At 38.1% G+C, this 26522-nt stretch overlaps 2 protein-coding genes across 3 annotated transcripts; one reads left to right on the plus strand and one right to left on the minus strand.

Moving 5' to 3' along the window:
- Positions 1 to 452: 452 nt before the first annotated feature.
- Positions 453 to 8526, minus strand: gvin1l2 (GTPase, very large interferon inducible 1-like 2). 2 transcript variants are annotated; one of them, XM_088346487.1, is made up of 4 exons: positions 8417 to 8526; positions 8230 to 8331; positions 737 to 7139; positions 453 to 660 (listed from the first exon to the last, which is right to left on the minus strand). In XM_088346487.1, exons 2-4 carry the CDS (start codon positions 8270 to 8272, stop codon positions 531 to 533), a joined length of 6576 nt encoding a protein of 2191 aa, XP_088202613.1. In that variant the 5' UTR covers positions 8273 to 8331; positions 8417 to 8526; the 3' UTR covers positions 453 to 530. The 2 variants fall into 2 exon arrangements, with proteins under 2 accessions (XP_088202613.1, XP_088202616.1); XM_088346490.1 differs by having other exon boundaries at positions 8230 to 8334.
- LOC148358019 (uncharacterized) lies at positions 6999 to 24075 on the plus strand. Its single transcript, XM_088346491.1, has 5 exons — positions 6999 to 7162; positions 12721 to 12919; positions 14528 to 14641; positions 19405 to 19447; positions 21549 to 24075. The coding sequence occupies exons 2-5, from the start codon at positions 12866 to 12868 to the stop codon at positions 21686 to 21688; spliced, it is 351 nt and encodes a 116-aa protein (XP_088202617.1). The 5' UTR covers positions 6999 to 7162; positions 12721 to 12865; the 3' UTR covers positions 21689 to 24075.
- Positions 24076 to 26522: the final 2447 nt, after the last annotated feature.

Consider the following 26522-nt stretch of genomic DNA (forward strand, 5'->3'; position numbering starts at 1 on the left):
TGGTAATGCCTGAGTCTATTGAAATGAAGTGTTTAAATCCTGACGCTTATTTACTGCACATGCAAATTAGAATCTCACTCTTATCATCACTCTTTTAATGGTAAATCTTTCATCCGAAGCTGATTTCAAATGTGTTGCCAAGCAATGCTTGAGTCATGCGACAGAGTATGATTTTGTGTACCAGGATCATGCCGCTGTTTCCATGTCCAGGAAAAGATTACAGGTGTGTGTTGCTAGCTCGGTTATTTTCATAGATACCAAGGTTTCCTTTAGCTAGATATTAATACCGGGTTTCCTTTGAAAAACAGAATAACAAAGAAAACACCTTATTTGTTTTAATGTCCCTGAGGAAGTGGAATGGCCTAACACACAAATAGAAGTTGAGGTTAAATTCTATAATAGAAATGTTCTCTTTAAAACTAGATATTTTAAATAATAAAACAGTGACAAAATAACTTATAGGTGGCATTTTATTTGATAATCCTAATTTTGTGTTGAGGGTCCATTAGATAGATTTTCACTCTCACACCTCAAAGGAAGTTTTCCCTCAGAGAGTCCAAGGCTTCTTCTTTGGTCATCTCCTTCCACTCCTCTGGAATCACTGGCAGTTTTCGGTTAAATTTCCTTGCAAACCTCTCATTAAATCTTGCTATTACATACCTTGAAAACAAAAAAGAAACACTTATTATTTGACAAAACAAAAGTTGTTACCATATTGAGACCTGTGATAACATACCTCCAGTAAGGACTGGGTGTTTGCATTCTTGTTTCCTCAGGTGAAAGATTCCAATCTGGGTGAAAAGGTTGGAGTTCCCAACAAACCAACGATAGTTCTTGTTGGTCGATCTCATTTGGGTTAGTACTTTTGGGGTTAATTGGAGAAGCTGGCTCTAGCATGCATTTGGGCATGTGGAGTGAAGCCTCGTGGATCTGATGTCCGCTTTGCTGGACTTCACAAGGTGCACTGCAGGCTGGACATCGAGCATTGCAATTATTTACTTTTTTTAAAAGTAAGTCTTTCGGTTGAGTAGGAAGGCAGTCAAGGAGTTGTTCAGTACTCATGGATTCGGAAAAAGCCCGAGAAAGGTCCAAGCGCAATGCTGCCAGCAGCTCCATAAAATAAGAAACAAATTGATCCCATTCAGTGGTGATAGTGTAGATGGGTCTTTCTAGAGACTCCGAAGGGACACGTGTGTCTCCATCCTCCAGAATAAGGCACACTTGCATTAACATTGGCTTGGTGTCACTGAGCATCGCACTGGTGCCTGCTGTAACTTGGCTAACAGCTGATGCAACCTTCCCAATGATATCACCAAAGCGCTGCTGCCTCCATGTATTCAAATTCCAGTCCGACAAATGACTCTCAAGTGTCTCCTGGATCTTGCTCAGCCTGAAGTTGTCATAAGACAACAAGTACGCCTCGAAGCTTTCAAACCTGTCTTCATTGATGAGATCCTCCAATAAGCTCTTGTGGAAGGCCTGTGAGGTGAGATATTGTGGAGCATTACATTGGATCTCCTCTGCAATTTTTGTTCCCAGAGGTCTGTAGACATAGTCCATCACAGTAGGTTTGATGATATCAGAAATAAATCGATGAGCCAATCTCTGACGTTGGTCTCTCTTCCTGAACTGATAAACAAATTCTGCCATGAGTGCACCTTTTCTGGCTTTAATGGACTCCAGCAGCTCTCCATCCTTGGCAAAGCGATTGTGGACTCTTTGAAAGTCATTGCATGCAGCGCTACATACAAAGACTTTCAAATCCACGCCAAAGGCTGACTTGATTTCTAGTTGTTCTTCTATCAAAGCTTTATCAATCATATCCAACAGTTCAGTGATGTAACTGTCTGAAAAGTCTTGTGGCAAGCTGACTTTTTCTGTGACAAAATCCTGGTAACGCTCCATGATGTTCCTAGAAAGTTGCTGAGCTTTGGCTTTAGGTGATTTGTTGTTGCCTTCAAATAAGTTCTTCATTCTGCTACTGTAGCCAAAGTACTCATCTTGAACTTGAAAACAATTGGTCTGATTTTGGCCAAAATGCGAAAGCTTATGCAGATGCTTTTGGAGGCCTAATTTTTTGAGGTTTAGTACGAGAATATGAATCACTCTTCTGGTAATATCTTCTGCCTCTGAAGGTCTAAAGTCACATTTGGATAATGCTGACTTCCATACACCCTCAAATTCTGTTTCAAGTTCATGATCCTGAAAGAGTTGGTTTTCAGATTCCATGTTGCCTAGAAGAACCTGGATCCTAGCATTTTGCTCAACTTCCAGTATGGTTTCGATTCTGTTGTGCTGAGTTGAAGAACAATGTCTCTCATTAATTGTCTCAAGCTTTTCAATCGTCATCGCGATCACTTGTTCTTCAAACTCTGTCATGTTGTTTAAAACAATACTTTTGAGGATCTTTATGTCGCCATCAAGCTTGTTTTCCCTTAATTTGGCCTTCACGTGTGACTTTTGTTTGTTCATTTCCCTTTTTACCTCCCTCTTAGCTTCAAACTTCAGCTCACACAAAAAGTCGCTTTGGCTGGAAGGGTCCAAAGCATCAGGTTCGGTAGAGTAAACTGTCTTAGTTGCATGTTTAAGCCAGCATTCCATATGTTCCAGCAAGTTATTCTCCAACTGAGAAAGCTCAGTAAGAAATAGGGAGAAGACCAAAGCAGTTTCTTTATTTTGCAGACTTACAGTGAAGGATTCTGCTTTTACAGCCTCCCAAACATGCCACAAACGGCCCATAAATTCAGTCCAACCAAATGTTTTTGACTGACCAGCAGCCTCCTTTAGTTCCCCAAAAACCATACGCTTAAACTTTAGTACATCCTCACTGTGACGCGTGTCAATTGACTTTGACAGAGGCTCAATGTACCACGGTCTAAGATAAGGAATGGAGTTTTTCTTCCTTATGTTGTATATCGTTGAATCAACATCTTGTGGAGTTCTCTCTCCAAACACAGTCTTCAGCATGTTAGAAACACGTTTTAACTGTGTGGCTTCTAATATAGTATTAATCCCTTCATCCTGGACTAAAACTTTGCAGATGGGCATAGAGTCACATTCTCTGATTCGGAGTAGAGCATTGACAGCAACCGCGAGGTTTGTCTCAAGCTCAGAAGCTGTTTGAGAGCAGAGGTTTTGCATCAGAACATCACATATTCCAGCTCCAATTGTTGCCATTTCATTGTTTCTGACTTGGGCGCCTATCGTATCATGTCCTGGCGAGCAGAGACCCTCGACGTCAATCACAAGGAGAAAATCACAATTTAGCTTCTGTTTGAATTTAGATGGTAGTTGTAATGCGAGTAAGTATATCCCTCTTAAACCTTCAAACCAATTGGAACATTTCACCCCAAATAATGCCGACAGTATCTCAGAATTCCTTGCACGATGCACTCCGAGAATTGTCAAAACCTTCAAGCGCTCTCGAGGGAAACGATGTTTGATTTCTGAAAAGACACTGCTGAGCCAGCGCACGGGGATATTAGAGGCATCGCCATCCATGATTTCGAGTGGTATCCCGCTGAGCATCAAGTCAGCGGCAACATTTGGAAGCCGGAGCACATTATGGTTACCACTACCTTGGCTGAGGTGTGTGATTTCAAAAATCAGACCCATCTCGCGTAAAAAGTGCTCAAGTCCAAGCAAATATGGCTGTTTGGATACCTCTTCTATAGATGCATGTTGTGTTTGTTCTTCAGCAGAAGATTCCCAAAGGATTGAGTCACCAAAGTCGTTCATCTGAACATCATTCGGGATCACTTCTTCATTTGAGAAATCGGAATATCTGTTACGTAAAGAGTCTGATTTTTCTCTGTATTTGGTTTGAAACATTTGCTGCAAACCTTTGGCACTCTGTAAATTAATTGCCTCAGGATGGTTGTCTTCTATCTGCTCAAGTTCCAGCAAAAATGACTTTGCAGATATTGCTGTCTGATCCATAATCTCATCATTAGGGTGTGTTTGTTCTTCAGTTAGAGTAACCTGAAAGTCTGAACCATTGGAGCCTTTCCCATAGGAGGAATTTGCTCTTAAAATTGGGTTTAGAGAACTATCTTTAAGAATCGGTTCAATTTGGAGTTCTTCATTTGAGAAGTCCAAATTTCCATTGTGCAGAAATTTTGATTCTCCGTTGTTTTCAGTTTGGAAACCATGTACCAATTCTATCTCACTCTGTGCATCAGCCACATCAGAGGCTTTAGCGTTAAACCGCTCAAGCAAAAATGGTGGCGCAGTTTTTACTGTCTGACGTACAACAGAAATATTTCTGTATGCTTGTTCTTCAGTTGAAGAAGGATAAACTGAATCACTGTAGGGATGCCCATTAATGCATTTGGCTGCATTTTCTGTCAAGACTGGTTCTGAAGAAACTTTTCTAAGAATCTCTTTACCTGAAAACTTGTGTTCTTGGTTTGTGGAATTAAAATGCCCATGATGCACACATTCTGATTCTTTAGCACTTGTGGTTTGAAAAATGTGTTTTGACTCGACCACATCTACCAAATTGGAAACTTCAAGATCATTATACTGCTGTAGCTCTGGCAGAAATTGCTGTAGAGCTTGTGGTTTCTCATTGTTTTGGGTTTGAAAACTTTTATCTTTTACTGAATTGGCAAGCTCTCGTTCTTTGTCGATGCGCTGCTTGAGCCTAAGCAAAGATGACCATGGTGATTTATTTTGATAAACACCAATGGATGGATCTTGGAAGCTTTGCTTGTAAGAAGACTCATCCACTGTGGCGGCTCTCATGTCAGGTCCTTGAATATCCAGGGTATCATTTTCCAACCCAACTGAGTTTGACGTAATATAAATTTCAGACAATTTCTCACTTTTAAAATATTCTTTACTTGCTGTTCCTACGTTAGTTTCAGTTTGGGATATTTGCTTTAAACTTAATCCACTTCCTGGAGCATTGTCTTTTTGATCATCGTCAATAAGTTGGTTGAGCTTCAACAAGGAAGATGAAATTGTCTGAGGTTCATATGATGCACCGTGATGACTTTGTTCTTCTACAGAAAAAGTGTCTAGAACTCCTGATGCATTAAAATCAGTCCGTTGAACATTTGAGGTTGAAGGATCGTTATTTTCAAATATGAATTCTTTATCTAGTGGGCTTTTTTTGTGCTGAGCCTCCGTTTCTTCTTCATTTTCAGTTAGACAACTTTGCTTGAAACTTAAATCACTCTCTGATTCGGCAACTTTCAAATCATTATCTTTTCGTTCTTCAAGCCGAAGCAAACAAGAATGCACTGAAACTCCTGTTTGACCTTCAACCATGACATTTTTATTTGTCTGTTGATCTGCAGAAGACTGAAACTTTGATTCAACATAATTATTTCCCTGAACATCTCGGTTTCCGTTTTCTGCTAAACTAGGACGAAAAGAACCAATATTCTCAAGTAAGTCATTGACTGTGATCTCATTTTCATTTGAGTTCAAATGTCCACGTGGGTGAGACTCAGAGCCATCATGGCTCTGCTTTTGAGGAATGGCCTTTAAACCAACTTTGTTGCCTGAATCTGTGACCTCCTTATCGTTAACTTTCAGCTGCTCAAATTCATCATCCTCAAATGTTGAATCTGTGAAAAAAGTGTCACTATCATTGACGGGATCATTGGCTACATTCTGACACTGTGACTGTTTAGGAATGCAGTTGTTCTCCTTTGCCTGCTGCTTCATCAGCAGATCTTTCAGATTGATTTGTTTTTGCATCTGAAGCAGTTTAAGTTTCACCTTCATCCAACCAAGGAAATACAGCCTCTCTTCTTTATCTGGGGTGGAAACTGCATTTGTGAACTTTTTCATTGTTGGAGTCTTTTTGTATTTGATTAAAGTGTCCAAGATGTCTTTTTTCTCAGTTTGCAATCGTGGATCAGATTCTTTACCATCTTTGTTTTTTCGAATTTGCTCCTTCTCAATTTCAGCCAACCTGCTCCACAAGATACCTTGCAGTGGCAGCTGTTTCTGCCTAAACAAAGCAGGCCCCTCGTCTAAACCTTTCAAAACTTCCTCTGCCACGTGCAAGGATTTTTGGCATACTGTTCCTTCGTCGCAATGTAGTCCCAGCTCCACTGCTAACTTTGCTGCTTCTTCAAGTGTTCTTAGTTTCAAGTCCGGTAACAAATATTTGATTGTATCACAAAGCACATTTGCAAGATTCTCTGCATTCAAACCTTTTCCTGACACGAAAGATGCATCTGAAACACCTAGTGCCTCTTTAAAGTTGTTACAAACAAACTTCACCCTTCTGTCCTCCGTGGCCTCTGAGAAGTCAACAAAAATTAGATTGGTCGTCTCATTTTTACAAGACGCGAAAAGATGTTTCTCCTTCTCTTTAGGATTTTCACAGAAAAAAATGGTGGCTGATGATACTTGGCTGAGAACACGAAGGCATTTCTCATGTTTGCTTGCATCTCCACGGAGGTTACAGAAGACCATTGGAACTGGGAAAATGTCTCCTTTAGAATCTCCTGTTGGAAGATACCATGCAGTCTCCACAAGACCATTGGAGAGACTTCGGGGAATTTGTCCTCCTTCCATCTTTTCATGGAAGAATGTTTCAGTCCCAAATACATTATTTAGGACCTCAGACTTTGAGACACTGCAAGAACCAATCCTGAAACATGAGATCATTGGCATGTATGTGCTTGCCAAAACTGCTTCTTGGACTATGTGCTCATTTTCTATCGAATGTAACTTCCATTGTCTCACCACACCTCTCAAAGGCCACAGAAGAAAGTTACTGGGTTCTGCTTCATTTAGATGTGGAAGAATCAGGGGTACGGCATACTGACATTGCAGCATACGCGATGTTATCTCCTGCTGAAGGAACGTGTTGGCACATAAAAAGATAGCAGTCACTAGATCAAGAGAATTGATGGTACAGGAGTTGAATCCTTTGAAATCCTCAACGTGACTGTTTGCAACATCTGAGAGGGCCTTGCAGCAAGTACTCCGAGCATCTGGGCGAAGCAGCCAAAGCCTTTGGAGGAAAGATTTTGGCAGATCAACAGGTTCTCGAGGTGTTAGGTTGTCAAGGATCCAGGTACTGAGGTCCAGTATTGATGCTTGTTCCAGTTGGGAAGGGTAGAACGCCTTCAGACCAAGTTGGATTAGTACGTCAATCTTGTTCTTTGGGGGCTCTGGTTTGAAAGAAGCACAAAAGGTGAGATTTTTTTATGAGAGATCTAGTTCACACTTGTGCGACCATCTCAGCTTTATTGTCCTCATGTAATGTACTCATTTGGGTGAGCAAGTTACTAGAGTGCTGAGCCAAAACAATTTGGGCAATACAGTACACACCAAAGCTAGATGACACTTGATCAGTCATTACTCGTCTTTTCTGGACAATTTACAATATGTATTGAATCAAAATGATTATATTATTATACATATTTAAATATAATACCTTGTTATAATAACTTGATTAATAGGAAAAGTGTTTGGACTGTGAAGGGGACAGGACCATGATAAGTTCTGGCTTTTTTCCATCAGCCCTTTCTTTCCCTATTTTTTCCTCAATTTTCTATTAAGGTGGTTGGTTTTGAATTCATTGTATCGTGTATTTGATGAATCGAGAAAGAAGACAATCAATTAAATGACTTAATCAGGTGCTGCGCAATAGAACAGAACAGAATAGAATTGTCTTGATTGTCATTGATTACAATGTAGTGTACATTGTTTTCAATAATATTTTTCATGGCATTCGAGGATAAATATGTAACAAAGACTCAAAAGATAACAAACAAGCCAAAATTTCCAGTTACTCTCAATATTTATGACAGAAAATCCAAGGAATGGTGCCGAAATGGTTCCACTCTTGATTTATGAATGTTTTCTACTAATTATTATTGCTTTAATGTGTAAAAACAATGCAATCCAAACGTGACATTGAGCAGGGAAAAGCTTCTGACGTTCCAATGCAATTACTCGGGACAATACCTTATTACTGGCTAGAAGCATTTTGAAAACGAAAAAATGAAATGATTGCTTGAGATTTTAACATTGTGGTGTTAGTTGGAGTTTAAAAAAAAGCCTTTTTGTTATTAATCCAAATCAAAATAGGAATATTTTGCACCATTTTAATCAAACTTTGGGCATTAAACTTTTGTTTTGAGTTTACATTATTTTTAATAACTTTTGTCTTGCTTAAGAAACTCAATCATCATAACATTATCATAACAGTGAAAAAAAATGTCCACAACAAAAATAAGGTAAAGAAGATCTACTTACTTCTTCTTTTGCTGCTGAGCCTCTTTGAAAGTTTGGTCGACATGATACCCTCTACCTTTTTCTCCGCTGTCTTCTCCACATCAGCAGAAATTGTGCTGCAATCTATATTTGAAATGAAATCCATCGCATACAAAACAATGGCACAAAACTGCTTCCGTCCTATCAAAAATATTACACATGTGCTTACCAATCTCTTATCTTATATCCTTTCAGAACAAGCCATTTTTACTAAGACAATGTAGTGTCTTTCCCTTACGCTTTGTTAAAAGATAGTTGCAGTTGCTGTCTTGTCTGAGCTCTTAAAGGCACCAGTCCACACATTCTTTCATTTGTCTTTTATCTCCAGCATCCAGCGTGTACAGTACGCCCATCAGTGGCACACAGAAATGCAAATAAGTCACTGGTTGGGTCAGCATTCCTTGTCTGGGAAAAAAAAGAAACATTCCGGTCATACCAATATATGGAATTTGACTGAAAAATGAACTGGTCTGATTTGATATATTTTGATAACCACCAACTGTCATTGGGTTACCCAGCTTAGATTGGTAGCATACTAGTAAAAAAAAATATTGTTATCATAACTGCGCAATGGTGCACGATAATAATTGTGCATGTTCAACAAGATAGATAGATAGATAGATAGATACTTTGTTCATCCCCGAAGGGAAATTAAGAGACAATAAACAATAAAAAGGACATACTGTACCTGCAAATACAGTGGATAATGCAGTGTTAATTATATTTATCTGTATAGCCCTTAATTAATCACAGTGTTTTAAAATTAAAACATCCCCTGAAACCTGCATGCAGGCAAGAAAAAAACTCAAAAACCACGAGGAGAATTAGAAACCTAAGAAAGGGCCACACATGAGGTAATCCCCTTCCAGGATGACATGACTGCAAATGATGGAAAACATTGTCAACTTCAACAATAAATATAAGTGATAACTGAAAATGTTCAAGAAATCTAAAACAGCAGCGACACAGCCTCCCAATATTAAACTGATGTGAAAAACACCATTAGACATGCAGTCTTTCTAGTCTCTAAAGATGTTGACCTCCTTTTCAAGACCATCAAAAAAAAAAAACTGTCAGGATTTGGCACTCCATGCCCCATGTTTGGAAAGGTTTGGTTTTTGTTTCCTGTTTTTGATTTAGACATTTTGCTAGTTTTTTTGTGACCACTTGTTTTGCACTTTGTTCCTGCTGTATTTATTTATTAATTGCAATCCTTTTTTGAGCATGCCTGCCTTATTTCCTGGTATTGCATAATGGGTCGCCAAACACACCACAATAGACTGACTACATTGTTTATGAACCAAAAAAATGAAGAGCTAAAGGTATTAAAAACTATAAGAGACTCCTGACCTTTGCGAGTAACATTTTTCTCTGAAAGATGATTGTCCATTGAAATCTTGCTTTGGTTCCTTTGAGCTGAGTCAATTAAGCCTTTTTTCATCACTAACCCTCATGTCTGACTGCCTAACCTGATGCCGACATGTCATATAACTGAGATGTAGAATAAGAGGCAGAACTAATAAAAAGATAGCAACAGTCGGATGTTTAGTCATTCACTGCTGTTGAGAGCTACAAACGTCAATTCAATTTTGCTGTACATTGCATATAAGCCAACACCCTAAAACTGCTTTAAAATATCCGTACTAAGAAACTAAGAAACTAAGATAAATACCTAGCCAAAATATCAAGAAAATGTATTCCTAAAAAAATGATAATAATGATAATAATTTAATTGCCTTCGCTCTAAAAATGCTGGTCTACTAGTGATCCCAAGAGCCAGGTTGGAGAGCGTTCTTCATTCTGGCCCCTGTGCTGTGGAATGCTCTTCCCCCTTAGATTCGATCTGCAACCACCGTGGAAATGTTTAAATCTAAGCTTAAAACACACTTATATTCCATAGCATATGAATTACCTATATTTCATGTTGACAATATCAGGGGATGGTGTAATAATAGTCTGTAATAATACTTTGCAATAGTCTTTGATCTGTGCAGCCCTTTGAGACTCTTTGTGATTAAAGACTAAACAAATACACATGACTTGACTTATTTGGAGTATAAAGATTAATATACTGTAAAAAAAGCTAAGAATAAAACATTTTTCCACTATTTACTGTACCTTTAAGCAAAACTTCAATGGCTGACACATACAGAATTTTCATATTTCGTAATAATTTCCTTCTTCGAGAAATACGTTTTCACAGTTTCATTTTGCAAGAAGAAATAACTCAAATAAGTCGCAATATATGTTTTGTTACAGTTTTGTGCACTTGTTAGTGTGGTCCTGGGAAAGGAGCTGTCTCTGAGCATGTTTGTCCTAGTTTTGAGAGACCTGTAGTGCCTACCAGAGCGCAAGATGTTTATGTTGTGTTTGTACGTTTTTTTATCCCCTAATAAGGGTAATTGCAATCAACAAAAAAGTGAGCGCTAAGCCACCCCCATGATAGTTACAAGCGGAGCAAATATGGTGGCTGAAACAACAAGAGCTAACGATTTCCCTATACCATCGCAGTATAATTTCTTTCTGATTATGAGAACTTATCTCAAAAGACAATTGAAAAGGGTTTCAATTATCATATACATGTAACCGCGGTGTACCTGTCCCACCATAGATCCACATTCACGCTGGACTGGATGATGAGGTTTTTATTACAGTTGCTGCAAATGAATGAGTCACAACACAACACGTGGTGAGCTTCTCTGCTGGCTTTGATCTTGTTGACAGCACGCTGTTACACTGCCCTAAACATATCAAAGAGCTTTCCTTTCAGCTTACATAAAATACATATTACAATATCAACCATCACAATACATTTTTACATCCATTTTAACAAGATACCTTTAACAAGAGATCGTACAGTGGTTTTTTAACGTTTACAATGAATTCAAAATATTTTTCTTCAAACTGAATTTTAACCAACATCATCCTTTTTATATATATGAGAAAATAGAAATAATAACAATAACGAGTATAAAAAAGGGTACAATTTACCTACAAATGAATGAGTCACAACACAACACGTGGTAAGCTTCTCTGCTGGCTTTAATCTCTATAAGGGGAATTAGCATTTTAGCACAACATGCAACGTCCTGCAAAACTAACATAAAAGGCGACAGAAACAAAACAAAAATAAATCCAAACAGCTTGACAACATCAATCACATTACTGTGCATGTTGAGAGATTTGTCAGCTGTGATTTTAATGTTTAAAATTAACTTTTTGCGGACCACCAAAAGATCGTGTCTTACCGTTGACAGCACGCTGTTAGACTGCCAACAAACCCCGCCTTCCGGTCACAAGTCAAAAGCCAAAACCAAACCTTACCCCATACTGGCAGGTGGCACTGTTGGATTTATCATTGCAGGACACTTACACAAAAACTATACAACATATTTCAGCCGGAATTTCAATAAAACTAAAGTTATTATTACACCCGTTACATATAGCGTTATCTTCTTGGCATAGAGATGTCCAAAGACGCTAACCTTGTAAGGGTGGAGGGAAAATGTTGGCGATCCATGACAAAGTCGTCAGCCCTGTACAGACTACAAGTGGAAATAGATTCAGATTTGTAAGCTCTGACGGACTCTCACTGCAAATGTAAAGCAGGGTATGGACACTTCATTGTTATTCCTTCTAAGAGACCTTGATGAGTTTTAGATATGTCACCACACTCTTATTTCTTTCTTATGCCGAACAATCGCCGTCACATTAAATACTGGGATCCACTGCGTAAGCCAATCTTCTATCACAATGTGCCCGACGTTACATTCGACAAAGTAAATGGCCAAAAGATCACAGTACTATATTGTCTTACTGACAACAAACCCACCCAACAACAGCGCAAACTTCTATTTAATAAAAATAAAACACTGAACGAATAACTTGCATGTTGAGTGGATAGTGAGGTTGCCCGCATGCCTTCATCCATCTGAAACATTTCTCCAACTTAGTTTTTGACTGAATAAAAAGCATAAACCTCACCTCTACCAATCATTTTGGATACCTCTGATTTACATTACAAGTTCCCCAGACACATCGTTGAACCATTTTGATATCAAACACTGTACAAGCGTGCGGATCGCATGTGCATTGTTTATGATACAAAGATGGCCGACCTAAATTGGCCAGCACGGGCTGTCACCTGCCTCACGTTCTGATTGGCTGAAAAGAGCGCTGTCGGATGTAATGATTGACTGAGGTTGACATGTATGACACAGCCTGAAAATATAGTAACAGTGCACCTCAACATGCCTTGGGCAAGGTCCTCACCTCAACTCTCAAGTAGCATTGTGAGTTTTGACACCTATTCGGGAAAAGATTAATCCTATTGATTGAGTTTGAATCCCTGTGGGAAGAAGAGGCGGGCGCACCCCGGGATAAGGTGTAAAGGAAAAGATTAGCGCTTCTCTATTTGCGTCCTGCAAAGCTCTTTAAGATGTCCTGCAAATCTCTTTTACCTCCATGTGTTAGAGACCGAGGACACACTGCTTGTGTTTGTACCTAAGAGCAAGAAGGAGGCATCATAATCGAGTCGATTGCACTTGTGGAGACGCAATTGTGCTTTGGCTAGCTGAGGACAAGCCGGACTGTTGTGGGAAAAGCTCGAGTGGTCGGGATGCTGATCGCAATGCTGACGGCCATGTACGTCATGGTCCAAATTGTGGAAACGGTAGGAACGTGGCAGTTGTCTGTGAAAGGTTAATTTCACTGACTGGAATAGAATAGGATGGGATAGGATGAAATAGGATAGAATAGAATAGAATAGAATAGAATAAAATAGAATAGAATTGTATTTCTTGTAATCGATCACAACTATGAGCTTTATCACTCTTTTTCTCCCTCTCTCTTTATCTGTGTCTCTCTTTTTCCCTCTCTTTCTCTCTCCCCTCTGTCTGTCCTTCTTTCAGTTGTTTTGTTCTCTTTCATCATTTTTCTCTCGCGCTTCTCTCTCTCTTTTCCCATTCCCTCTCTTTCTCTCTCATTCCCTCATTTTCTCTCTTTCCGTTCTGTTTATTTCTTTCCCTGTATCGCTTTCTCTCTCTCTCTCTCTCTCTCTCTCTCTCTCTCACTTTCTCTCTCTCTCTCTCCATCTCTTGCTCCCCCCCTTTTCTCTCTATTCTTCTTTTCTCCTTCTTTCTTTCTTTCTCTCTTGATTTATTTGTTCTCTCTCTCTCTTTCTCTAGCTTCTCCTACTCTTTGTCGTTCATTACTGTCTGTCTTCTTCACTCTCTTCTTCTGTCTCTCTCTTTCTCTCTCTCCCTCTCTCATGTTTTTCTTTAATCATAAATTCATTTTGTGCCTAATGACACATTATTACTGGTATTATATAGATTATGGCTAAAGAAAAAAGAGCCGTTTGGGGCTGAAAAGCCAGTTCTCTAAAAAGAGTTAGAATTCCTATCAATATGAAGAACAATAGTGTAATAAAACACAGCTGCAGTAGCTGATTGACAGAATTAGCATTAAGGAATAATTTGTACAATGTCCATAAGCGTAGGGCTTTAGTGTTCAAAAAGTAGATATTTACACTAAAATATAAAACGTTTCTGTATTTCAAACCAAAAGCTAGCTGAGCGCCAAAAGGAAACAGGTTTCTTTGGCGACGCAAAAAAATAGCCAAAATATATATATATGATTTCTATACCTCAAAATGTGTTTTCTTGCTTCATTCTTTTAAACTGGACTTTTAATTTTGTGTGGTTGTGACCATTGAGAAAAAAAATTCCAATATTAAGCTAACATTTGGAAAATGTCTTACAAGCAATGCTAAATTAGCATTACGACGACTTTAAAATACGACTTTGGCAGCTACAATTTGTTTTTCAATGTAGGATTTTTTTCTGGTTCTTCACATGGAACAGGACAAAGCGTTTGAATAATTCTCCAGCCCGCCGACACCGAATGTCGATCATCCCATTTTCTTGTCATCTACAAGAGCTGTCTGCTTCCCTCTCCGGGTAAAGAAGTAGAAAAAGGGAGAGTATTTTTACTCATGCTTCAGAAATATATTGCTACCTTATTTGCAAAACAGTCAAATCTTTGACTAATCAGGTACTTATTAAAATGAACCTCTAGAGAGCATATTAATAAGTTTAAGGTCCATCATGCTAATACCAATTAGATGTTTCATAAAAAAATCATGAAAACAAAGAAAAAGGTGAGGAAAACATCAATCATGAGGGGAATTCTAATATGGAATAATAAATGCGGGCTCACTTTGCAGCGACTATGTGATTGACCTTTTCTGATTGTAATTATGGCCGCTTTGGTTTTGCAGATAGGCGAGCATTTTGCTGGCCACGAGGAGCCTTTGCCTTACATGGTGTCACAGCCGTTGCCTTGGCAAGTGCATTCTGTCTCGCACAGTCGCAGGAGCAGCAAAGCGGACGAGGTTGGATAACGTCACACTTGAATTTAAAAAATGACTACCAGGTTTCCTTTGTTCTTTTAGCGGGGTGATCGCTTTTGATTTTGTTTTATTGGACCAGCTCTACACACTCTGCATGGTCGTCGAGGGTGCATGAGAGTATGCCTTTCAGTTCAACATGAGTTTTGTCGATTTGGTAAAGGCATTCGACCAAGTTCCTTGGGGAGCCCTGCGGAGGGCGTTTTGGGAGTATGAGGTATGACACAATCTTATCAGGGCTGTGGAGTCCTTGTATGCCCGGTGCCAGAGTTTCGTCTCCATTCGGCAGTAAATTTGATTTGTTCCAGTGGGAGTTGGACTCTGCCAAGGCTTTCTGTTCATAACCTTTAAGAACAGAATTTCTAGGCACAGTCCTGGTTGTGAGGTCTCAGCATTGCATCCCTGCTTTTTGCAGATGATGTGGTGCTGTTTGTTTCTCAAGCCGTGATCTTCAGCTCTCACTGGAGAAGTTCGCAGCCAACCGTGAAGCGCAAGGGATGAAGATCAGCACATCCATGCCTGAGACCACGGTTCTCAGCCCAAAAAGGGTGCCATTCTGCTTACGGGTTGGCGAAGAGATCCTGCCCCAAGTGGAGTTCAGGTATCTTGGGCAGGATGTAAAGGGAGATTAACATACGGATCGGTGCAGCATCTGCAGTCTTGCAGACCCTGTGCTGGTCCGTTGTGGTGAAGAAGGAGCTGAGCCAAAAGGCAAAGCTCTCGATTTACCAGTCGATCTATATTCCTACCTTCATCTATGGTCATGAACTGACCAAAAGAACAAGATCCCGGATACTAGCGACTGAAACGAGTTTCCTCCGCAGGGTGGCTGAGCTTTCCCTTAGGGATAAAGTCAGAAGCTCAGTCATCTGGTAGAGACTCAACATAGAGCCACTGCTCCTTTCTATTGAGAGGAGTCAGATGAGGTGGCCTGGGCATCTGATACAGATACTTCTGGATGCCTCCCTCTGGAGGTGTTCTGGGCATGTCCCACCGGCAGGAGGCCCCGGCAACAACCCAGGACACGCTGGGAGGACTTCTTCTCTAGGTTGGCCTGGGAACGCCACGGGATGAGCCTGATAAAGTGGCTGTGGCTCGGGAGGTCTGAGCTTCCCTGCCAAGGCTGCAGCCCCGGAGACCCGACACCTGTTAGGCGGAAGAAAATGGATGGACAATTGGGTAATAGCAAGCGTTTAGGGTTTGGGGTTAGGGATATGGGCTAGGGTTGGGGTTGGGGCTCGAGGGCTAGGGGTTAAGGTTTAGGTGTTTTGTTGCTTGAAAAACTAAACCTTTGCAAAACCTTTTTTTTCTCGCTACTTGTCACATTTAACAAAGCTAATTATGTGTACCTTTACGAAGGTGACTTTGGGTCCATGTTTTTCTGTTTCCATTCAAAGCGGGAACATAGCCAAACAAGTGGGCTAAGCAGCTCTCGCCTTTAACCTTTAGTATTCAGCCTCCTCCAACTGCGCTTGAGCGGCAAATCCCAATCAAGGCGATTTGTGCAAGAGGTCATTGCATCATTTCTGCAAGACACGCACACACAAGGCCGCTCGTGCACGTGACACAAATGACGTTTTGTTCACGTAAGCCGTGTACTTTTCGTGTACTTTTCTGTGTCAGCATATCTGATTTGACACTTGAAAGAATGCGAGCAATTTTTGCGCGGACTTTCTGGTCGCGTGGCAGGCGCCGATGCCCATCACCGCACACTGTATCTGATCCTTCTGCTCACGCAAGTCAGCATTTTCGTCATCTTTTAACACCCGTTTTTTCTGTATTAGAAGCAAAAGGTTGGAAAGATTTATGCTGTTTGTTGAATGCACAAATACTGGTTCACTGGTATTTCTATCAAGAACATGGAAAAATACATAAATAAATACATAAATGAATGATCAAATACGTAAGTAAGTAAATAAATGAGTAAATGAACCCACTTTATTGAATAAGCTATGCTGAAAATGAATGAATTAATACATTAATAAAAATCCATAAAGTAATGCATATAAAGAAGTGATAAATTAACTTGTAAAATTAGGATATGATTAATAATTATTGGAAATAAATGAAATGCAGTGAATTAGGTTTTATTAACAAAAGATCATTCTGAATATGAATGACATAACATCTTTGTCACATTTTATTTTTTTAATTTCATAAGAACAGCAAAATAGATTAATTAAAAATTAAGGAATCTAATATGTAAAAATTGAAAAGGGCATTATTTCTCAATAAGCAATAATAGGGTGTTCAAATAGATAATTAGAATAAAATACAAGTCAACATTTTAGACTCATTAGGGAGGCGGAGGTGTTGTTAGGTTAGGTTAATATAGAGGGATAATTTTGTGTTCCTTTTCTGAATACAATAATCTGGAAGTTACTTTCCCATAGAGAGAGTTCATGATATTTAGTGCCTCCTAGAAGTACAAAGAACTTCCATCCAGTAAAAAAGTTTTTGGGAGGGAATACTAGGCAAAATATACGGACGATCATACCAATGTTAATTCAAAACCAAAACAAAAAGGTCGAAAAAAATTATGTATTTAACACGGTGAAATCCATTCTTGGAACGGCGCCATGTTCTTCCCGGATTCCTACCGCCACACTCTGTCGTGACTCACTGACCCTTGCTCGGGCCAGACAACATAGTGCCATCTAGTGGTCACATATTACACATTGGGGCTTTAAAGCGTAGTTTTTCCAACTAATAAATTATGAGTAGAACATGCAAATTTAATTAATTTTAAAAAGACAGTTCCAATTAAATGGATTCTGTTCTCATTTATTTGGAAACAAGCATAATGGCCCAGTGTTGCCAGGCATTCGACATTTGTTGGGGTGGCGGTTTGTTGAAAAAGCGCCAGCGAACCATTAGGGAGCAGCAATGAGCCATCATGGCCACATGCAGCTTCAGAGGCGCTTGTACACAAAAGCAGATGTTTATTGATTTGGTTGGTATTTATTGGGGGTGCCTTGGCACCAAACCTAGCTAAAAACACTCACAAAAGCCTAAAGAACAACTGTGTCGATTTTCACAAAAATTGATTTGATCACAAAAAGTCTATAAGCCACTTACGAACACACACACACACATGCAAATTGGGATTTTTAAATAAAATGAGATAAAAACTGGGTTTGTTTGCATATAATTATGCTACCTGTATTGTTTTTATTTTCAATGGTATTTACTTTATTTTACTTTTTGTACTATGCACTTTCAAGCATTCAAGAAAATTAGGTTAAAAATAAAATAAAATATATTTTTACGATATCCAGGGTGGGCAAAGTACGGCCTGCAGACTGCATGCTGCGCATCAGCCTTTCTCATGTGGCACGCCAAACCAAAATAGAAAAAATATAAAGGTGATGAATGGTAAAAAGGTTCAGTATTTTTACAACCATAAGGCACACATAAAAGTCTAGGATTTCCTTCAAATTCTGGGGTGCACCCTATCGTGCAGTGCACCCTGTGTCTCATGTGTCTTGTGTAATGCAGCAGGCATAGCTGAGGACAAAATGAGGCTGCCGTTCACACTGCAAAACGTAATGCTCGATTCCCTTTTTTGGGTTAAATCCGATGTTATGTGAGATCATTCACATTTCCAAATACTGTAAACGCGACTTCCATGCGTCTCCTGTGACGTTTAAGCTTCTCTTGTTTGATTACGATCATATCCTACACACGCAAAGCATTGTTGGTAGAAGAGTTCATGGATTCTAACGCCGTTGCGTATCTAGCAATTGGAAAGTTATAGCGCTACCGAAAGCTGAACCGAGTTTCCCCCCCAATTATTAAATAAATCCAAAGCCTCACTTTTCCTCCATTGAATACTCTCCATGTGTTCGCCCACAATGGTTTGTTGATTTCTATGTCACGCGGAGGAAAATGGAAATGGAGCAGCCGCCGGAAGAGAATTGAAGACTAATGACTCCAAGAATGGCAAGTGGAGAAAAATGAAAAAAACTCTGACTAGTTTTTATCCGTGTGCTTTATTAGTAAACAATACTTAAACAAACCACAACCAGACTCCGTTTTTCTACCGCTGTAATTTAAAATACGCACACTATGTATGCTTTTTGCACAATGTTGACTATTTTTGCACTTAACGCATATTGCACTAATACGATCCCAAAACTATGTAACATCCTACATGCCCACATTTCTTGTGTAAATATTGTGTAAATTATAACCTTATCTTCTTTGTTCCTTTTTATTGTGTGAATTATAACCTTATCTTCTTGGTTCCTTTATCTTCTGTTTTCTTTTATCCTCACTGTTAAATATGAAACTGGAGTGCCACGCTCAATTTCGTTGTCACAATATGTTCAACCCATTTTGTAACAATGACAATAAAGGTATATTCTATTCTATTCTATTCTATTTTTGTCTGTGTTGTGCACATTTTACAAAGGAGAGAGGCATTTTTATTCATTTTTATTTTAGATTGCCTTTCAAGATGACATGTATGTTTTTAGCGTTGGATTTTATCAAATAATTTTTTCCCAAAAATGTGACATATACTTTAGGTGCGACTTATATTTGTCTTTTCCTTCTTAATTATGCATTTTTGGCTGGTGTGTCTTATCCTCCAGTGCAATTTATACTCTGGAAAAAACGGTGCAACATATAAATTACTTTTGGGAGATTTCATTCCTACACGGTTATTATGTTTTGAATACTTTGTCACATTATGCTCGAATCAATCACTATAATTTTTGTTTAGCTTGCCTTTATCTGTTCTTCAGATGGATGGCTTCAGACGGAACAGCATGGGCGTATACAGAAAATGTGAGTGACAAATCTGTTGTGTCAAAGATCTGGACCAGGGACCTTCAATGTGACCTTCATGGGGTCGAATCTGGTCCATGTGGAAAAGAACTATTGTTTCTTCTTTCATCCATTGAAGGACAACCAAACACTTAAATTCATTTTTTTCAGCCAGTTTGCCTTGAGACCTGTGTACCGCAGGAAATTTCCCAACATTATCCTTGAGAAAAAAAGAATGTCATTGTTCATTATCTTTCCTTTCTTCCACCGATCAGCCGAGTGACTGTAAAATTCATCAGTAGCTGGCAGCATCTTTTTTTACTTCATATATACAAAAATCCCTCATTTTTCAAGGCGGTTATGTTCTAAAATTTTCCTGTGAAAGGCGAAATCCATGTAGTAGGAACCTTTCTTTTTTTTTACAATTGTTATGCAAATAAATACTCTTTCATAGAGTAAAACCAACAACAAACCCTTTTTACAGGCTTGAGGATTTGTTACACAAACAAGTACTGTAAATGTTTTTGTTTTTTTTAACAAATAACTAAAGTACTGCCAAAACAAAATAGGTGGAGAGACTGTTTAGCCAATCAGAATACAGAACACAATTCATGAGGCAAAAATCTGATGTAGCGAAATCATGACAGACAGACAAACAGACAAACAGACAGACAGACGGACCGACCGCCCGCCCGCCCGACCGACCGACCGACCGACAGACAGACAGACAGACAGATATTTTATTCATCCCTGTAGGCAAATTCACCCTTCCAGCAGTATCCTTGTGTTGAAAAATAAGATAATAAAATAAAAGAAATAGAATACATAAATACCCAATATAACGTGTTGATATAGAGTATTTAAATAGTGCTACATGAAATACACACTGTAATAAAAATAGGGTTACTGTACGAACTGTTCTTTTGAAGTAGTTCAGGAAATTGTATTTGATAACTAATTTTGTTTGATAAGCTATGAAGTAGATCAAATGAAGGACATATATATTGCTTATAATTTTGTTCATTTTAATGTATATTTTCTTACCTAAAAAAAACAAACCCAAAAACGTGCAATACATTTTATTGTACTTCTAATGTTTTGCTACAGTTATCCATTGCCAAAATGCGATTCACCTTTCATGGTCTCGCTACTTCACAGATTTTCATAATGCATTGAGTTCCGCATTGTGATTGGCTAACCAGTCCTTACGAGAGTAGGTATCTGTAGTAGATACATACATATGATGGCACAGTAAACCGTTCCTTTATTTGTTAAACGAATACTTGGGCCTGTAAAAAGGGTTTGTTCTTTGCTTTCAAACCATGATTTAATTGTATAATACACGCCCCGAAAAATAAAGATATCTACATCACGGATTTCGACGATCACGAGTTCTTTTCGGATTGTAAAACCCGCGATAAATGACGGTTCACTATGTGAGTTTGTTATTTTTCTAGAATAACAAGTCAATTCGCATTTATCCATATAACCCTTAATCACAAGTCTCAAAGAGCTGCGCAGACCAACATTGCAACATACCCTGATCTGATATAACTAATTAAAATTGACAAGTTAAGAGTTTAGTAGACACTAAAAAATAAGGTGGGAAGACACTGACGGATTATGAACTTGGAGAACAGCGAGAAACCTTCAGATAAGAAAGTCCAACTGGAGCCCTTTCTATTTATTACATCTCCTAGGTCACAAAAGCAGATTCCCCCTAAAGGGTGTGGAATTCAAAGAACAGCAATATGATTGGCCGAAAGTGAAACGGATGTAATAGTCAAAACAACGAACAACAGTACGCATTAAGAGTCAAAATAACAAACTGGCATTCTATGAAATCTTCTTTAGTGGTGTAAAATATTAAAAACTGAATAAACTGATTTAGTCAAAATCCAACATTACAAAATAAATAGCCTGTATTTCCCCCTGAGCCACAGTGACCACTAATCATAAGAGCAACTTTTATACAATCAATTGAACCCTTAGGATAATTAAATTATTTTTCAATGAATTTAGAAGGAAAGTGTGGCTCGAGTTTTTTTTTAATGAAGTAGGTCTTGATCATCTCTTGAGAAACACTAACTTCAAGAAAATGTCCCTCATTTGTGTCCTCCAGATTCTACTGCCAGTAACGGAACATGCTGCACCGAGCTAGCTGGGCCGCCCCCCCTCAGTCCTGTGGAGGACAAGGCTGCCGCTACCATTCAAACCCATTTCAGGAAGTTCCAGCAGAAGAAGCAAAAGAACGGAAAATAAACCCGTTGCACTTGTTTGGACCAGAGCCGGCCCAAGGCATAAGCGAGCTAAGCGGCTGCTTAGGGCCCCACAACCACTAGGGGGCCCCCAAGAGTGGTTAACTTTTTTGGTGCCAACATTGTCCCCATTGTCACTTTGTGTGTCCACTCAAAAATACTTCTTCAGAAATACAACAAAAATACTACAACATAACTACAAAACTAAATATCAAATATAGTGCTTAAAAACAGGGACCTCATATATCATTTTGCTTACATTCTGAAAATAAAAAAATAGTATAGAATTACTACAAAAATACTACTACAGTAATACTGTATTAAAATACTACTACATAATTATTTACCCCCAAAATACTACAAAAAGACAACTACAGTAATATTAAAAAAATACTAAAGAAATATGACAAAATACTACTATGGAAATACTACAAAAATCTGCAAAAATACTACAAAAATACTGTTTTGGAAATACATCAATTGTATTTCTACTAAATACTAGAAGAATGCCAATACTATAATATAAAAAACTGCGAGAGAAATGTTACTACAAAAAACTACTGCAATAGGTTTACAACAGAAATACTCCAAATTACACCTATAGCAATACTACAAAAATTCTCCAAAAGAAACATCACAAAAATACTACAAAAATACCGCAGAAATACTACAGTTATAAAACAAACATTCTTTTATAGAAATACTACAAAATACAACAGAGATAGTAAAAAATACAAAAAAGAAGAATGCTTCAGTAATACTACAAAAATACAATTGTCATAAAACTACTGTAATAATACAAAAATACTACACAAATACAATAGATATACAACAAAAGTAATACAGAAATACTAAAAAATACTACCATGGAAATATTACATAGAAATTTTTAAAAATAAAACTACAGTAACACTCATAAAAACTATAAATCAGACTTAATAAATAAAACCCCAAAATACATACAGTACTACTTCAAAACGAAATAACAGATACATTGCTTATAACAGGGACATGATATGCGGTTTTGTTCTAGTTGTGGTCGTTTCAAAGCCAATTTGATGAAACTGATCAATTTAAAAAGAAGTATGACATGTCACATGCGGCCCCGGACTCCAAATAGTTGCCCACCCCTGAAGTACAACATGATATGCAAATGATCAAGTAATAGGGGGCCCTGAATCTAATTTTGCTTAGGGCCCCAGGAAGGCTTGGGCCGGTCCTGGTTTGGACACACAAGTATGAGACATGGATGGACATGTATGTAGTACATATGTGTACATCAGTTATACATTAACATAATGTAGCAAGGCAACATTCAGTAATATTAAGAATCTGTCCTTCTAAGACTCCTCCTAGTGGCATGTGAAAAAACACTGGTCATGTACAGTTTGGTGGAGTTTAAAGGGACAGTGTGTAATATTTAGCACCTCCTACAGTTATTTATAATTTTAATAAGAAGACATACATGAACAATCATATAAACATGCATTTCTTTTAAATACACAGCGATTTTTTATACATAAAATCAACCTCACTAGAGGGAGCTGACATATTTGCCCTTCATCTTGCTGCTGTTTCTGGTACGCGAAAAAAAACCTTGCGAAAGGCTGGGCAAAAAAATGAGAAGAAAAAGGGTGCAGTCTGGTCACTTTGAGTCTCTGTAGTTTGTACTGTTCCTTGTGTTTTTAGCACTCAATACTGGTTGCACTACACTATAGAGCCACATCAGCTAAATCAGAGATTGAGTTTTAAATGTCAAAAAACAAGGCAAGACATTCTCTGCTCCATTTATGTATTAAGAATCAAACAAAAAATAAGCCATTGGCAAGTATCGATACCAGGTATCAGTATCGATTGTAACAACCATTAAATCAATACAATATTAGGAAAATATATTATGTAGAGATGTACAGTACAGTTATAACATTTCAGAGAAGGATAGAATTTTTATCCAATGAGTAAAGTTTATATTCTTGGCACCCGTTTTCAGTTCCACAGCACGATACAGTGATATCTAGTGGTCAAATAATACCAAGGCTACCACAGTGATACCTCGACCATAATCTGTAGGAGATTTGTGTTCGAACCCCAAATTGTTCGAGTACCGAAACAATTTTTTATGATAACTAGTAATAGTATTTATTTTGATACAGTTCACACATTCCAAAATACCCCCAAAATAATAAAAAATATAACTATTTAAAAGAACTTACTGCACCTTTGACCAGCGGTTGGATCGCAGATGCTTGTACACCATACTCGTACTTCGCAAACTATCCTTCTTCAGCTTGATGTGTGTGTGTACTCAATGTTTTCGTCTTTTCCTTTCTCTTATCATCAACAAAAAAAAAGCAATAAAACACACATAATCACAATAAATTTTCAACGCATGTTGTCGGATTGTTGCTCTCTCTCGAAATGATGCTAGCCGAACGATGATGGCCGCTTATCTCACATGGCCACGCAGTGTGTTCAGGTGTGTTCAAGTTTTGACTTTTCGTTTGAATCCCAAAGCAAAATGACTCGAATTTTCAGGCCATATTCCATTTGAGCACTGAGGTATGTATGACTGTCTTATTTTAAAATGATATTTAGGTACAATTTCGGTGTGAAATGTGCTTAAATAGAATAAGAACAAAAAATGTATTTTCATATATATATATATATATATATATATATATATATATATATATATATATATATATACCAGTTCAGGGTGTCCCCTGCCCACTGCCTGGAGATGGCTGGGATGGGCTCCAGCCCCCCCGCGACCCTAATGAGGATAAGCGGTACGGCTAATGATATATATATATATATATATATATATATATATATATATATATATATATATATATATATATATATATATATATATATATATATATTTGTATGTATATGAGTCAATATTACAATACTGGCTTAGTTAAGAGCCCTGTTTATTGCTTAAATTAATCACATACAACACAAGCAACGCACAAAGAATGAGTTAGCAAAAATACGAAACCATTAACAGATTCATTTTATGATGTGTAAAAATCAGTCATTTGCAACAACGCCACTGAATATGAAAACACCTTATGCAGTTACAAAAGACGAAAAAACATTTGTGGAAAAAATATTTGTATATCTTGTATATTTTTTAAATTGCGCATTTATTTTCTGGATCACAGCAATTTGGTGGTACAATAACAAAATGTGATGCAAGCTATAACACCTCTAAAGAATATACAGCCCTTTGAGTAGCATTTTACGGTATTAAACACGAAAAAGATATAGAGAGAGTATTTTTTGATACCAGAAGAAAGTATTTATTTTATTTGCTGTGAGGAATACCGAATACAATCCAGGGAATATGGCTTTGATTTTGTATTTATAAATCTTGTTAGCAAAAAAATCAGGCATGTTGCAACAAACATCACATCACAAAATGAACGAATCACCTTCTCATGTTATCTTGTTGTTTTTATCAGGGGGTGGGGGGGGGGGGGGGGGGGGTTAGAATGTAAGGATACGGAATATTGTATATAGAACATAAAACCAAAGATGTATGTAAAATAAATGTATAACTATCACCGTTGTAGTTAGCTTGTTGGATTTTTCGCGTGTTTGTCCTGCAGCGCCATTTGGTGGAACAGAAGGGTACTACCTAAACTGCATACACTAACAATGGAGGCAACTGGAATGTGAAAAAAAACCCACACGAATAGGAATTGTTTACTCAGAAAAAAAAAAAAAAAAAACTAAATAAAGAGAGCACTATCCTCGTTTTAAGACTTTAACGGCAGGTGTGAACTTTCAGTTATTAAAAAAACAAAAATCCCAAATTGTCAGGTCACGTTTATTTGTATCGCCCTTAAATGGTAAAGTGGTAAATGGTCTTTTCAACTCAATGAAGAATCCCCCAAAGCGCTTTACAATGTGCTTGACACTTCCCATTCACACTAACACTCACACACCAAAAGGGAGTCAGCAATGCAAGGTGCCTTCCTGCTTATTGGGAGCATTAGGGATTCAGTGACTTGCCCAAGGACACTTCGACATATAACACGGAGTAGTCGGGAATTTAACCCCTGAGCTCATGCTAAGGTGGATAAACTCCGCCAGATAGAGACAGCTAGATAGATAGACAGATTACATTCAGATATTTTTATGTTAGATAGTATAGGTACGTACGTAAACTAGCTTATATAGTACATAGTTGAAAAAAAGTCAGAAAGGGAAAGCCTGTTTAGAAATAAATTTATATCTAAAAACAACATAAAATATAATTAAATGGAGATACGTTTACATTGGCAATGCACATATATCTATCAATAAAGTTAAGTTTAAATTGATATGAATACTGTAACAAAAAAGTAAAATTGTAATATATATATATATATATATATATATATATATATATATATATATATATATATATATATATATATATATATATATATATATATATATATTAGCGCTTGTGCGGCACAGTTCATGTCATGGGAACCTGTTGTGGGTTCAAATCCAGCTCCAGACTTTCTGTGCGGAGTTTGTATGTTCTCCCCGTGCTTGCGTGGGTTTCCTCCGGGCACTCCGGTTTCCTCCCACATTCCAAAAACATGCATTTCAGGTGAATTGGCCGGTCCACATTGTCCCTAGGTGTGAATGAGCGAATGAGTTGTCTGTCCCCGTGTGCCCTGCGATTGGCTGGCAACCAATTCAGGGTGTCCCCTGCCCACTGCCCGAAGATGACTGGGATGGGCTCCAACCCCCCGCGACCCTAATGAGGATAAGCGGTACGGCTAATGAGATGAGATGAGATATATATACTGGTATATATATATTATGGATATATT

This window comes from Urocampus carinirostris, chromosome 10, assembly GCF_059441175.1.
Source record: "Urocampus carinirostris isolate Australia breed hairy pipefish chromosome 10, RoL_Ucar_1.0, whole genome shotgun sequence".
NCBI classification, from domain to species: Eukaryota; Metazoa; Chordata; class Actinopteri; order Syngnathiformes; family Syngnathidae; genus Urocampus; species Urocampus carinirostris.

Coding starts and splice junctions, on each gene's coding strand:
- LOC148358019 (XM_088346491.1), top strand. CDS start 12,866: ATGCTGATCGCAATGCTGACGGCCATGTACGTCATGGTCCAAATTGTG. Junction 12,920..14,527: donor TGGTCCAAATTGTGGAAACG/GTAGGAACGTGG, acceptor TTGGTTTTGCAG/ATAGGCGAGCATTTTGCTGG. Junction 19,448..21,548: donor CATGGGCGTATACAGAAAAT/GTGAGTGACAAA, acceptor TGTGTCCTCCAG/ATTCTACTGCCAGTAACGGA.
- gvin1l2 (XM_088346487.1), bottom strand. CDS start 8,272: ATGTCGACCAAACTTTCAAAGAGGCTCAGCAGCAAAAGAAGAA. Junction 7,140..8,229: donor GCTCAGCAGCAAAAGAAGAA/GTAAGTAGATCT, acceptor CTTTCAAACCAG/AGCCCCCAAAGAACAAGATT. Junction 661..736: donor ACACCCAGTCCTTACTGGAG/GTATGTTATCAC, acceptor TTTGTTTTCAAG/GTATGTAATAGCAAGATTTA.